This window comes from Rhinolophus sinicus, linkage group LG04, assembly GCF_036562045.2.
Source record: "Rhinolophus sinicus isolate RSC01 linkage group LG04, ASM3656204v1, whole genome shotgun sequence".
Classification (NCBI taxonomy): Eukaryota; Metazoa; Chordata; class Mammalia; order Chiroptera; family Rhinolophidae; genus Rhinolophus; species Rhinolophus sinicus.
The window spans coordinates 47,171,576-47,186,156 of NC_133754.1; the positions used below are offsets into that span (position 1 = coordinate 47,171,576).

The following is a 14,581-nucleotide window of genomic DNA, read 5'->3' on the forward strand; positions in this document are numbered from 1 at the left end:
ATGCTTAGTGGTTAAACTCTTAGGTGAATTTATAAAAGTTATTTTAACCCATAATATACATTGTAGAATGTAATATAGACCCTAATCACAGTGGAAAAGTTTGTTCTACCTGGAAATCCCAGGTATCTCTTCCTGTGTGCTGCAGAGCTAGGCTTACAGCTGGATCTCCATATTCCCTCTCTTTCTTTCTGGACAGTGGTAATAGGGAATTTAGTAGTGAATTCCTTAACTTAGAGCATAATGGTGGCCCCACAGCCACAGAAATACAGAGGAGGGTATTGTGCAGAGTTAGGTTTTGTGGAGCCTGTCTTCTAATCATGCCGCACTCTTAATTATTACTCTCTTCAGTTAGTGAATGAGTTGTTTTCCTTTCTACTGCTGTCACCTATTATTTCTAATCTTTTTTAACTCAATGTAGGACAGGATATAAACTTTTATGTAGCATTATTCTTAATGAATGGATGTGCTATTATTTTATCTACAGACTTTTTAACATTTCTTAACTTGATACCCAAATATATGAAAAAAGCAGGAGGTATTTTCCCATCACTCCTTTCTGTTTTTCCATGAAGAACGTGAACATAGGAAAATGCTAAGGTATACAGAAATGATATACAAAGGACAGAAGTAAATTTATTTTCATTTCGGGAAAAATCCAGGTTCAGTCGCTCAATCATTTTATTTCTTGAGTATGAAAAGATCTTGGGCTGGTCTTGGAGGAAATAGAATTTGGATTATATAACCAACAGTGGGAAGGAAAGGGAGAAGAGAGACAGTTCTTAATGATTTGTTCCTCTTCATTCCCTTTCTGCCAAGCACAGGGCCTCGGGGATCAGTACCCTAGGGTGGTGGTAATTGTGCAGCAGCTCACGGGATCTGTAGTTCTGATAGATAAGGGACGTTCTTAGTCATCCAGGCTGGACCTTTCTATCATGTGTACATTGGGCAAGTGCATTGGTAATAGTAATGATGATAAGAGGAGTAATAGTAATAATCATAATAGTGATGGGAGCAACATAGTATAACGTTAATTGCCAGATCTGCTTTTGCTCCTTGGTCTACCCTTACTAGCTGTGTGGTTCTAAGGAGGTTACTGAACCTGTGTAAACCTCAGTTTCTTCATTTGTAGAATGGAGATAATGATATGTGTCTCATCGGTGATTGAGAATAAAATGGGGTAATGTATATAAAAGCACTTGGAAGAGTGCCTTACACAGGAAATGGCTTTGTAAATGTTAGCTGTTATTAACTGTGATTGCTATGATTTATTGTGTTTTTTATGTGCCTGGGACTGTGCTGAGTACTTTACTTGCATATTTACTTTCATTAGAAAGGTGTCTGTTAAACCATAATCAGAATGTCACAGTGCCTGGCATGCCCTACATGCCCAATACATGTTTTTTGAATAAGTGATTATGTCATAGATACTATCCGTGGTTTCTTTTCTTTTCTCCAGTTCTTTTTGTTTTAAAGATTACAGTAAGTTATAGTTTTTCCCTGTGTTCAGATTTTACTTTTATAGTGTGAAAATGCCACCCATGAAAAAAATCAATTGCTCTTTATCCACTTTTGGGCAAATAGAAATATGGTAATATCTGTGTTTAATATAAAAATGATTTTACTTATTTTGCTTTAGGAGTCCAATGACTTTTCACAGTACCAGCTCAAAGGCTTACTTAAAAAAAACCAACTAAACCAGCACATAGAAAATGTCCAAAAGGAAATGAATCAGCAACATTCAGGACAAATCCGAAGGCAATATGAAGATGAAGGGGGCTTTTTGAAGGAGGTAGAGTCAAGGAGAGTGGTCTCTGAAGACACTTCACATTATATCTTGATAAAAGGTACTGGGTACCATCACTTATTTGATGGTTAAAAACTGAAAATACATTGTATCTCTGAATTGTATCAACTACCACCCCTGGGTAATACTAATGATGTCTTACTTATGTAATAATTGTATGTAGCGATTAATGGATTATTTACTATTGTACCAACCCACAATACAATAATTTTTATTGTATTTAAAATTAATGAATTAACTTTTAGTTGCTGATTAAATGAAAATACATAACTTCATTTATGAGAACCAGGATACTCTTGTTCATGTTATTAAAAGTATATTGTTATACTGTAAAACTACATAGTGAGATTGTTTTAATTTTTCTTAAGGTATACAAGCTAAGAAAGTTGCAGAAGTGGATGCAGAGTCTTTTCCATCTTTCAGCAAAATGCACAGCATGTGTTCTGACATGAAGTCGTCTCCATGTGAAAAACTGCAGCCAGAGAAAGAACCTGATGCTACCCCTCCTTCTCCACGAACTTTACTGGCTCTGCAAGCTGCCATGCTGGGAAGTAGCTCCGAAGAGGAGTTGGAGAGTGGGCATCAAAGGCAGCACAATAAGAGCGATGCATCTGCTACTGTAGAAGGAGGGTCCATATCACCACGGACTCTCTTAGCTATTCAGGGAGCTCTTGATGATGATGATGAAGATGTGAAAGTGCATGCCGGGAATGATGTGCAGACGGGAGGGCCAGCAGTGAGGAAGCTGCTTATAAACAGTTCTGATGAGGAAACTGATGACGGACTTAAAACGAGAGATGGGAAGGGGCTACTGCTGACACCAGTACCTCATTCAACCAGTGTGAACTTTGTAGGGGAACATGTAATCAACACTAATAACGAAAAAGAGCTGGCAGACTCAGCTCCTTTGTCAAGTACAGGCTTTTGTCAGGGCAGTGAATCTAGCGTTCCAAAAGAACAAATGCCATTTGTTTACATGGTTAATGAAGCCTTTCAGACAAGCGATGAGCCTACTGTTAATGATAGAGAAGCTCTAACTCCTTTAGAAAATGCAGTGGTTGGACCTACGAATGCACCTGGGCTCCAGAGTGGAAGGGAACTGACCTCAGCATCTCTGACAAGTCCAAGTTCTGTATCAAGGCACGAAACATATACCAAAGTGCTTGAGCTACAACAAGATCTTTGTCCAGCTCAGAATAAATATGATTCTTCTGTTCTTTCAAGTGATGATGAGACAGAGTATGAAAAAAATCCTGCTTCTGAAATTACTGGCACTGCCAGTTTGCAAGAAGTGAGTAACACACTAAGTGTCCCTTCAGAGGCAATAAGTAACTTAGAAAATCCAGTATCACTTAATGCTAGAGAGCCTGAGAATTTCCTGAAAACCATCCAAGGACATGAGATCATGGAATCTGCAGGCCAGGATTTAATTTCAGTTCCAAAGTTCGTGGCATCAATGGAAATCGACTCTGAAGAAAGTGAATCTGATGGTAGGTGCTTGTTTTCTTTTGGAGATAAAGAATGATAGGAATTCACCTCTGTAGGAACTGAGCGTTCTTTTAGGATGGTCCAGTTCCCGCTCTCTTCAGCTGATGAACTGGAGACCCAGAAAGGTGAGATATCTTTGCCTAGGAAAGGCACAGCTAGTAATGGCATATTGCCCTTGTCTGTTTTGCTGTTCTTTTTGTTGTTTTTAAAGGGAGGGAGTGCCCTAATTGGTAAAGGTAAAGGTGAGTTTCCTTTTAGTTCTTTTAACTTTTTATTTAGAAATAATTAACAAACCTAAGAAAGTCAAAAGAATGTTACAAAACATTCGGGTTCCTTCACCCAGTACTTGAGCAGCTAGCATTTTACTACCTCTGCTTTATCATCTCTCTGCCTGCCTGCCTGCCTATCTGTATGTACATATGTATATTATATATCTATATCTGTACACACTTTTGTATGGTCGATCCTCATTCTTCAGATTCCGTATTTGTGGAATTACCTACTCATTAAAACTTACTTGTAACCTCAGAATCAATACTCCTATGAGTGTCATTGTGGTCATTCGTGGACATGCACAGGACAGCTAAAATTTGAGTTGCAACACTGTTCCCAGCTGGGACTGAGCAAGGTGACACTCTGCCTTCTTGCTTCAGCTCTCCTACAGAGATGGCCAGAGGCTGGAGATGGGAAAGAGCGGTGTGCGGTGTAGACAAGAAGCTCTGGGGCCAATTGGACAGGGTTTGAATCCCAACTCTGGCACTAGTTAGTAGGGTGGCCTCAGAAAAATCTCTTAACACTCCTGAACCTTGTTTTCTTGTTTGTAAAATAAATAGAATTTACCAAGATGAGTTGTTTTTAGGATATAGGATTATAAATATATTTCCTATCGGAGCAAATATTCAGTATTCATATATTTAGTGTTCTTAGTGACTTTATAGAACATAACTGCTGCAAACAAAAAGAATTGACTGCACACACATACAACCCCCCCCCATGCTAATTTTTTTCCTGGTGTCTGCTTGATTTCTCTACTTTAAGGTTGCTATTTCCCCTTTGTAATTAGTAAGTATTTTATGGAAAGGATTTTTGGGGGGCTGTGTAAATAAATGCTGTTTGTGAACAGACCTTCACCCACTTGTTTTAGCATCCATTAATGATTTTTACCTGAATAAATTATGCTGTGATGGTTGCCAAATGGTTGTTTTCTAACTCCATCGTTTCTTATGTATTTATTAGTTGGCATCCTACTAGAAGGAAGCTCTTTCCCTTCTCCCCACTTAGAACTTTTTTGTATTAGTTTAGACTCATGGATTCCTATTTTATTCAGTGAGTTATACTACCATACTTCACTTTGTTGCCCAAATTGTCCCAGCTTTGGCCAGTGGCCAATTTGTCCCTTCAAGCTGGCTCCCGTGACTTTTGACAATTCTCCATTATATTTTGAACGTTACTTTCTGGCCAAGATGATTTAGGTTTATCTTCTATTTTCCCTGCCCTTCCCCCGGAAACTAGCCATTTCGCCAAGAAGCCCTGGTTCCTTGTAGTGGCCTGGTACTTAGAAATCAAGATCTGGGCATGAGTGTGCTTAATTGTTGTTGGGGTGTCATTGCCTCAGGCCCTCTCAGCCCCAAAGCCAGGAAATGTATTTAGGTATATACCTACACACATCTAATCTATCTGTATATTAAAATTCATAAATTCACACTGATGTCTGCAGTTACAATTCAACATCACAGATTTCATTCTAGCCGCCACCTTTGTAATTTCCCTTTCTAACAGTGAGAAACCTTGCTCCCATTAAGTTTGATATAGTTACTTACTTGCTTATTCTCTCTCTCTATGTCACCATCTCCTGATCTCACTGGCCTCTTCCTTGGCTTAGGCTGTCTCCTTGCCCTAGCCCCCCGGCTGAGAGCCCTTGCCCCCTCCATCCCGATGGTGTAGCCCGCTCTGACCTAGCCCCCTCTGTCCGAAGGGAAGGAATGGAATCAGTACATATTTTTTAAAGAAAAGACAGGAGAGGAGGGAAGGAAAGTGCAAGAAGAGCTGTTTCTCTTGGGTACTTACCAGGGTTTTTTCCACTAAGTCACAGATTTATTTTCTATGTTCATAGTGAAATTGCATATAAACTTATTTTACAACCTCCACGATTATTTACATACCCCAGTATGTCTCCCTTTTGAATTTTGAAACAGTATTAGTTAAAGAATGTATTTGTATAAAGCAGTATGCAAATATTTGAGTGATTGGTTCCTAATTTCAAAGACAGTGCCAGTTTATTTAATTGAAAAGGCTTACTTTGAAGTTATAGGCATTTATTATTAAATTTAATCAGTAGTGTGCTACTATTACTTGTTTTCTGTTACATTCAGATCTTTCCTCTCTAGGGTAAACCGTTTTTCAGTATACTTTGGAAAGCTCTTGATGAATTCAGGATGATTTTAATGTTTCAGTTGTAAATAAAGTGACCTTATTATTTTGGTACAGGAAGTTTCATTGAAGTGCAGAGTATAATTAGTGATGATGAACCTCAAGCCGAGTTATCTGAAGCTTCCAAATCTTTCTCTGGACAAAGTGAAGAGGAACCAATAGGAACTAAGAAAGAAGAAGCCCCTGGTGACTCTGAGGGCCTCCTAAGAGACAACCCTGAAAGCGAGGCCTTGGGTATTGAGCCACATGAGGAGACTGAAAAAGATACAGACACTTCACTCACTGAATGGCAAGATATTGACTTGGTAATAATGTTACGGTGTGCTTTAACTTATTGGGAAGGAAGCCATCCATGTTAAATATATTGTGAGTTTCAAAGAATTACTAGATGAATATTTATTAGCTATTTGCATGCATCTTGTTCTTGTTGATAGCTCCTTTTTATGTAGACGGCTGGCTGAGATAGTCTCTACTTTCCATGTTATTTATTGAGGTAACTCCAAAGATATTACAGGCTTGCTCAGGAATCTAAGTGGAAAACATAAGGAGAAAAACTTATTGCTGATTTTAGTCAGACTAAATGCAGGCTTTTGTAACAAATGAATTTATTTGTATTAGTATAATTACCTACAAATGAAATTCTCTTATAGGAGGAGCTGGAAACTCTGGAGAGCAGCCTTTTAGCACAACAGAATTCATTGAAAGCTCAAAAACAGCAGCAGGAACGGATTGCTTCTACTGTTACAGGACAGATGTTTTTGGAGAGCCAGGTAGGTGTATCAACTTGGGCCTCTTAATAATACCTATTGATAGTTTTACTCAGTCAGATTCCCCCAGGGCATGTGTTAAATGCTTAAGCACTCCTTCCATTTCTGGGTAAGGACCTGGTACTGCATTTCAGTCAGGGTCATTGTGTTTCTCTAACTCTTTAGGAACTTCTTCGCCTGTTTGGAATTCCCTACATCGAGGCTCCCATGGAAGCAGAGGCTCAGTGCGCCATCCTGGACCTGACTGATCAAACTTCCGGAACAATCACCGATGATAGTGATATTTGGCTATTTGGAGCACGGCACGTCTATAAAAACTTCTTTAATAAAAACAAGTTTGTAGAATACTACCAGTATGTGGACTTTCACAACCAATTAGGTAAGACTTCAGAGTATGAGTACGATTATTTTCTGAAATTTCCCTTCAGAATTTGTAGTATTATTTGTTTCTTTCCAAGGAACTAATTTGATGTATTAATAGAAATGGTAGTCTGTACAAGTTTTTATATAAGTGTTTTTCTGCTTATTAGAGGAATAGGATTTTTAAATTAGAATTTAAGAAATTAAAATCCTAGTATGTTTAGGCATTTTCTGCAGTTTAATCATCCAAGTTGGTTCAACTTTGACTGGTTACCTGAGATCTCGAGAGTGAAACAAAGGTGGTAGAGAGGGGAGGAAGGTAGGAGTCACTCCTGTTGGAATCATGAACCTCACGGCCCTATACTTGTGCTTCCAGCAGTCTTTCACTCTCCCATTTACCCAGCAAACACATACTGAGTGATTCCTTGTATGCCTGTTGTTGTTCTTGGAAATGAGGAAACATCAGAGAATAAAACAGTCCAGTAGGAGAAACATGATTAAAAAAATACATAAGTCATAAATGGACAGTAGTATGTGCCATATAAAAAATAAAGCAATGAAAGAGAGAAGAGAGTCACAGGAAGTGCATGTACTGTTTTATGTAGAATTGTGGTCCAGAAATGCTTTACTAGTAGGTAACTTTGGGTCTGAGGTCTAAAGGAAAGAGGAAGCAAGTGTTATATGTACCTTAGCGATGAGTATGTCAGACAGAGATTGGCATGTGCAAAGGCCCTTGGGCAGAAGCTTGATTGGTGTGTTCTAGGTAAGCAACAGGTCCTTCTGGGTTGAATTGTGTCCTCTCAAAATTCATATATTGTAGTCTTAACCCCCGGTACCTCAGAATGTGCCTGTATTTTGAGATAGAGTGTTTAAAGAGATGATTATTAAGTGAGGTCATTAGGGTGGGCCCGAATCCAATCTCACTGGTGTCCTTATATTGCAAGAAGAGATTAGGGCATAGAGGGAAGAGGGAAGACCATGTGAAGACATGTGGAGAATATGGCCATTTGCACGCCACGGAGAGAGGACTTCAGACGAAACTAACCTGCCAACACCTTGATTTCAGACTTCTAGCCTCCAGACTATGAAGAAATAAATTTCTGTTGTTGAAGCCAGCCAGTCTGGGCACTTTGTTGTCATAGCCCAAGCAAATTAATAAAGGCTAGTGTGAGTGAATGAGGAGGAGAATGGCAAGAGTTAATATCAGAGGAAGGAGGATGCCAAAACCAAGTGGGATCGGATCTATTGCGCGATAGCAAGGATTTGTAGATGGACTGAGTGTGTGATGTGAGAGAAGAACAGTCAGGGATGACTCCCCCCCTGAGCAGTTGGTAGAATGGACTCACCATTAATAAGAGGAGGGAGACTGGGGAGGAGCAGTGGGACAAGAGAGAGAGGAGATTCCAGGCTTGGATTTGTTACATCTGACGTGCCCAGTAGATGTCCACATGCAGATGTTAAGGTAAGAGTTGAATATATGTGACTGGTTCAGAGGAGAAATCCAAGCTAGAGAGCTAAATTCGTGGATCAGAATATAGATGGTATTTAAAGCTGTGAGGGTGGATGCGACTTTAAAATTCTTAACGATGTTATTTTTAAAAAAGGATCTATTTTCAAATAGTAAATAAGAGATATCTATGTTGGATGAGAATGTATATACACATATATATTTATACAATAAAATATTTATAAATGTGTAATAAATGTTTATAAAATAAAACTTAAATACATATAATAATTTTTACTCTTGTAGGGTTGGATCGGAACAAATTAATAAATTTGGCCTATTTGCTTGGAAGTGATTACACAGAAGGGATACCAACTGTAGGTTGTGTTACAGCCATGGAAATTCTCAATGAATTTCCTGGACATGGCCTGGAACCTCTCCTAAAATTCTCGTAAGTTCTTTCTTAATTTCTTTAATTCAGATATCTATATAAATACTCAGATTAACAAACGGAACCATTGTTTATGCCATGAACTGTCACAGATCATCGTTCATTGAGAAAACAGAAGGAGGTATTGGTTGGGGTTACTAAAGTTCGTTTCTAGAATTCTGATGGAACCAGAGACATTTTTCTTTTTTTTTAGTGTTGCCAGGCTTATCCTAATTCAGAGGTACAAAGCCTGTCCTGTAAGATTTCCTAGGTGTGTAGAAGTTGTTACTTTATTCATTCATCTGTTTATTGAATATGAGTAGCTGCTTTATGCTAGACACTGGGTTAGGTTGGGATAGGAAAGATGACTAAATTCATAGACTGTGCCCTCATGCAGCTCCCACACTCTTGGGGGTGACAGAGAAACAAACACGTACTTGTACTTCTATGTGTTGAGTGTTCTGAAAGAGGTCGGCCAAAGAGGGGCATGGAAATGGAATGCCAGGAACTTTATATCAGGACTGCTACCCTTTTCTTACCGCATGTACGCGTATACTGTGATATATTCAGTGGGAGGGTCATATTCCACCCATGACGCAGAGCTGACCTGTCCTTGGGGTACACTTTTCAATTTTGGAGATTCTGAGATTGTGGTAGTTAGGATTATGTCTGTGAAAGTAGTTCTTTCTTAAGGTTGCCCCTTGATAGCATCTTTTTAAAAAATTTGAAACATACATACCATACATTTCACTTCTTTTAAAGTGCACAGTTTAGTGGCTTTTAGTCTTTTCAGGAGATTGTGATGGCATTTTTAAACCATCAGTTTGTCATGAGGTACTATTTGAAAGATTATTTAATGATTCTTTAGTGTTCTCTCCATTGTATCTCTTCTGTTTGAAAGATTTTGGGATGTTCTGGTCTGAAGAATCAGTGATTAGAATTACAACTTAAATACAAAATTGTTTAATAAGATTGCTATCCTCCAGCCTTAGCACACATACCAATGTATTTTACTTTAGGCTTTCTTTATCTCTCTTTTCATAATTTTATTTATGAGGAAATGTATATCCTGGAGGTACGTTATTAGGTAGCTTGTGTGTCATGGTATTTAAATAACTTGTAAAACTAAAAATAACTTTTATACAAATACTAAATACATAATAGAAAAATTATAAAATATGGATTGAAAAGATTACAATGAACATTTTGGTTTATATAATTTTAGACTTTCCACAGTAAACTCATTATATACAGAGGGTGCCAAAAAAATGTCTACACATTTTAAAAAGGAAAATTGTATTAAAATTGTAGTACTCAATATATACCGATAACAAAAGATGAATACAAGTCACGTTTGACTTCTGCAATTACAAGAGGTACTCAAAGTGGTTACCTCAGTGTCCAGACACTTCTGATTACGGTGAACTACTGCTTGAGTACCGTTGACCAAAGTGTCCACTTGTATACGTTTTTTTGGTACCCACGAGACACACACACACACACACACACACGGTGTATATACACACATACACACACATCTGACCCTTGAACAACATGGTTTTGAACTGCATGGATCCACTTATATGTGGACTTTTTTCCAGTGACTACACAATATTTTCAATCTGTGTTTGGGAATTGGTGGATACAGAAGGCTGACCGGATGCATTGCTCTAAGCCATTTTATATAAGGGACTTGGGCATCCATGGGTTTTGGTATCTGCAGGGGATCCGGGAACCAATCCCCCTTTATACCAAGGGATGACTGGAGTAATTTTTGGGGAGTCAAAAGTTAATAATGCGGATTTTCGGTTGTATGGGGATCAGTGCCACAGACCACCACATTGTTGAAGGGTCAGGTATATACATACACATGTATACTCATGTAAGAGTGTATTTATTCATTTTTTTACAAGAATGGGATGATGCTGTATACTTTATATATTACCTGGAACTCATTTGGTGATAAAACAAGGCGTATTATCAATATACAGGTTTATTTCATTGTTTTTTAATAAATCCGTAATAGTTTTTTAACATATTATGATTAATCAAATGCCTATTGTTATTTCTGTTTTTTTTTAAAGTATAAACAGACATTGATTTGAGTGTCCTTATGTTTAGGTTCTTATCTGAGTGTTGTAGGCTAAGTGAAAATGATATGTAACTTTTCAATTTGGTATCCTAATTACCAGCGAGAGTGATTTATTTCATGTTTATTACAACAGTTTACATTTCTGATTTAGTGCCTGGGCTGTTTATGCCATTTTTCTTTTCTTTCAACAATTTTTTCTCGTTTGCTGCCAGTTGAACGGCTTACATGTTTACAGTCAGTGTTAGCAATGTCTGCCCTTGGTCCTCTAGCTTGCTGATGATAAATAGGGGCAGCCTTAGCTGTGCATGGATCAAGAGCGTTAGGACAAATGCAGAGGTAGAGAACTAAAGAAGCAGTGGAAAGCATGTTGCTTTGCTTTCTTCCCTGCGTTCCCCTTTTCTCAAGCAGATTCAGGCTGGTCAGGTTCCCTTTAAAGTAGAGCTTCTCTGGGCCTGCAGGCTGAATTCAGCCAGTTGTGTTTGATTTGGCCTACACAGTGCACTCTTCTTTCATTTTGAATTGGCTACCAACATTTAAATTTGGGGGAAATTTCACGGAAAGTTTTGGATTCTCTTGGGGGAAAATGAGATCTGAAAATACTTGCTCCAAATCCTAAATAAACCCTGAAACAGCTGAAGCAGAGAACAGCAATTCCACCCTACTGACTAGGCCTGGGCACAAATCCTTCAATTTTATCTCAGATGTTACCACTGTCTATTGTGTCCCCACAGCCCAGGTGATTGGCAGATGCTGTCTTTCATCTTTACGTTAAGTGCCTGGCCCCTTGTTTTACGGAGGGGGTGATCCTTTTGTTTTGATGAGCTCATAGAATGTTGTGCCAATACTCCTAACTGGCAATGATGATAGCTATTTCAAAGAGGAAAACTAAAAAAAGAGTAGGGGAGAAATATAGGTATCTTCTCAGTGCACTCTTGGAAATACTGTTTCCCTGAAAATAAGACCTACCCGGACAATCAGCTCTAATGCGTCTTTTGGAGCAAAAATTAATATAAGACCCAGTATCATATCATATGTCATATCATATCATATCACATCATATCATTGTATTATACCTGGCATTATATTATAGTAAAATAAGATCGGGTCTTATATTAATTTTTGCTCCAAAAGATGCATTAGAGCTGATTGTGTAGCTAGGTCTTGTTTTTGGGGAAACATGGTAGTACTGTAAAATTGATAAAGATCTTTTTTTCCTTTTTTGTATTTTGATCTACAGTGGATTCTGTAGTTAGTCCTTTTTAGTGCTAGATGGCACTCCTGCATCGGTGAAGCGAAAAAATTGCTTAGCTCACAAATTTGAGTCAGTGGCTAATATGGAGTATGTGAAGCAGTGGAACATGTGTGATGATTGGATGTGTAGACCAGTTAATACAATGCCAAGCACAGAGTGAGCTTTAATCAATGTTTGCTATCATTATACATTGTGATTAATAGCACTGAAAATAATATTTGTATTCTTTAGGTTATAGGCATTGTTTGGGAATTAGCATTTGAGTTTATGTTGCCTAACTTTAAGTTTAGCTCTTTATCTGCAGTGCATCTACTATGTCTTTTTGCTTTATAAAGACTTGTTTCCTTTGCCTTATAGAGAGTGGTGGCATGAAGCTCAAAAAAATAAGAAGATTAGACCTAATCCTTATGACACTAAAGTGAAAAAAAAATTACGAAAGTTGCAACTCTCACCTGGCTTTCCCAACCCAGCTGTTGCAGATGCTTACCTGAAACCTGTGGTGAATGACTCCAGGGAATCGTTTCTGTGGGGGAAACCTGATCTTGACAAAATTAGAGAATATCCTTTTACGGAAAACAAGGAACACTGAGGCAAATATGTGTTTTGGTTTAAAACATGAAGTTGGATCGGTTTTTTCCTTAATATTCCATTCATCTAAGACATTCCTTTAGTTCCTTTTTCTCCTTAGGTTTTCTTTTTGGTGGTAAAATGCACATAAAATTTGCTTTCTTAACCATTTTAAGTGTGCATTTCAGTGGTATTAAAATATTCACATTGTTGTGCAACCATCGCCACCATCCGTATCCATAATTCTTTTCATTGTGTGAAACTGAAAATCTCTATCCATTAAACAGTATCCTTAGTTTTAAAGAGGATTTTTATTTGAAATAGTAGTGATAAGCATTCATAGATATAACAGCATACTTAAGTATAATTTATTTGGAAAGATAATTAGTTTTGTTCTTTTTGTTACTGATGTTCCTTTTCTACATATTTAAATAATCATTTGATTAGGTGTTTAAAAGTTTGCAATACAATTAATCTAACTACAGTTTTTATCTTTCAAAGATATATGTCTAATATCTGCAGCCTGTTATTACCCTGGGTTAAGGTTTTTCAATAGCCACGAGTCTTTGATGACCTGAAAGGAGAGTTGGATATGTTTTTGTCTTAGAGGATATTGAAAAGTACATAGTGCCAGATGATTATGTTAGTTATTTGTTTTGCTACTCTTTATTTTACCACGTTTAATCTTTATAAATATGAAAATGTTTGGAGATAATGGGAAATGGAATGAAGGATGGGCTCTTTGGACCTCTGTATTTATCACTTGTTTAAATATCTTTAGAAACATGTATGAGTCTTTAACTGCCTGCATATTTTGTCAGCGATATTTTGGCTGGAATAGGACGAAGACTGACGAGTCTCTCTTTCCAGTGTTAAAGCAACTGAACGCCCAGCAGGTAGTCACGGCAGCTCTTTTCCTAAGTTCAGGATAAAGAGTAAACCCAGGAAGGCTGTGAGTGGCAGTTGTTAAAGACCAGTTACTCTTTTATTTTAGAGCATGTAACATACATTTTTGAATGATTATACTTCAGATAAGAGAACAGAGGAAAACAGAAAAATTGGACTTTTATTCACTTTCTAATGTCACCCTTGGGCTAGACTTTGGTGTCCTTTTGATTCATTCTGACTTTGAAAAAAACCAATCTAATAATGGATTTGTTTTTATAGTTAAATATTTTATCCTTTCAGAGCTATTTTTACATTTAACAAGTCTAGGAAGTATTCAGTCCAAAGTATTTCTGATCATTAATATGTTAATGCTCTTTAATTCTGTGGCTAAATCATCAAAGGTAGCAGTTCAGTCATTATACTGTATCGCACAAGAGATTTTTGAGGAGAAAAAGGCCTTTATGTGGTCCTCAGTTCCCCTATGTAGGTAACTGTCTTGCTTCCTCTGCGAGTGTGTTCCTACCTACACAGAAACCTTCTCTTACCGCAGAGGCAACCCACAAAACATACATAAAAGTAAACCTTTTAGCAGAAATGAGACCATTTCTTAGAAGATATATTAGGTTGGGCTGATTTTGGAAAAATATAAATAAAACTGAGACAACAGTTCCATAGTTTCCCATTGTTTGATGATGTTCCCTACTGGAAACATTGTACGCCAACAGATAAGTCTCCTCGGCTTAGTGATTGATCATTCCTTAATTTCAGATAAATTTTGTTGTAATAAAATTTATTACTTTGTAGAAGTTAATATAAGTTTATATCACCCCAAATTAGAAAGTGGAAAAATGAATTAAAATTACTTGTCTACTTCCTCTAATATAGATATTAACATTTAGCTTTATTTTTTTAATGTCCCGTCTCCTTCCCATATATATTTGTTATCATAGATAAATGCAATTTGATATATCTACCCTCCATCTATTATCATAATATTTTCTTTCTGTGTATTCCATAATTTCATAATTTCAAATGACCAGATTACATTTCATCAAA

The 14,581-nt window shown here is 37.4% G+C and overlaps 1 protein-coding gene across 2 annotated transcripts in view; it reads left to right on the forward strand.

Annotated features, from left to right (window-relative positions):
* The window catches only part of LOC109447059 (basic immunoglobulin-like variable motif-containing protein), a 58,608-nt gene that overhangs the window by 42,750 nt on the left and 1,277 nt on the right, over positions 1 to 14,581 (forward strand). For both annotated transcript variants that reach the window (XM_019731038.2, XM_019731037.2), the window contains 8 exons: positions 1,637 to 1,844; positions 2,173 to 3,294; positions 5,780 to 6,027; positions 6,373 to 6,492; positions 6,655 to 6,868; positions 8,603 to 8,747; positions 12,428 to 12,628; positions 13,449 to 13,533. In XM_019731038.2, coding sequence (XP_019586597.2) covers positions 1,637 to 1,844; positions 2,173 to 3,294; positions 5,780 to 6,027; positions 6,373 to 6,492; positions 6,655 to 6,868; positions 8,603 to 8,747; positions 12,428 to 12,628; positions 13,449 to 13,533 — 2,343 coding nt within the window. The remainder of the gene's footprint in view (positions 1 to 1,636; positions 1,845 to 2,172; positions 3,295 to 5,779; positions 6,028 to 6,372; positions 6,493 to 6,654; positions 6,869 to 8,602; positions 8,748 to 12,427; positions 12,629 to 13,448; positions 13,534 to 14,581) is intronic.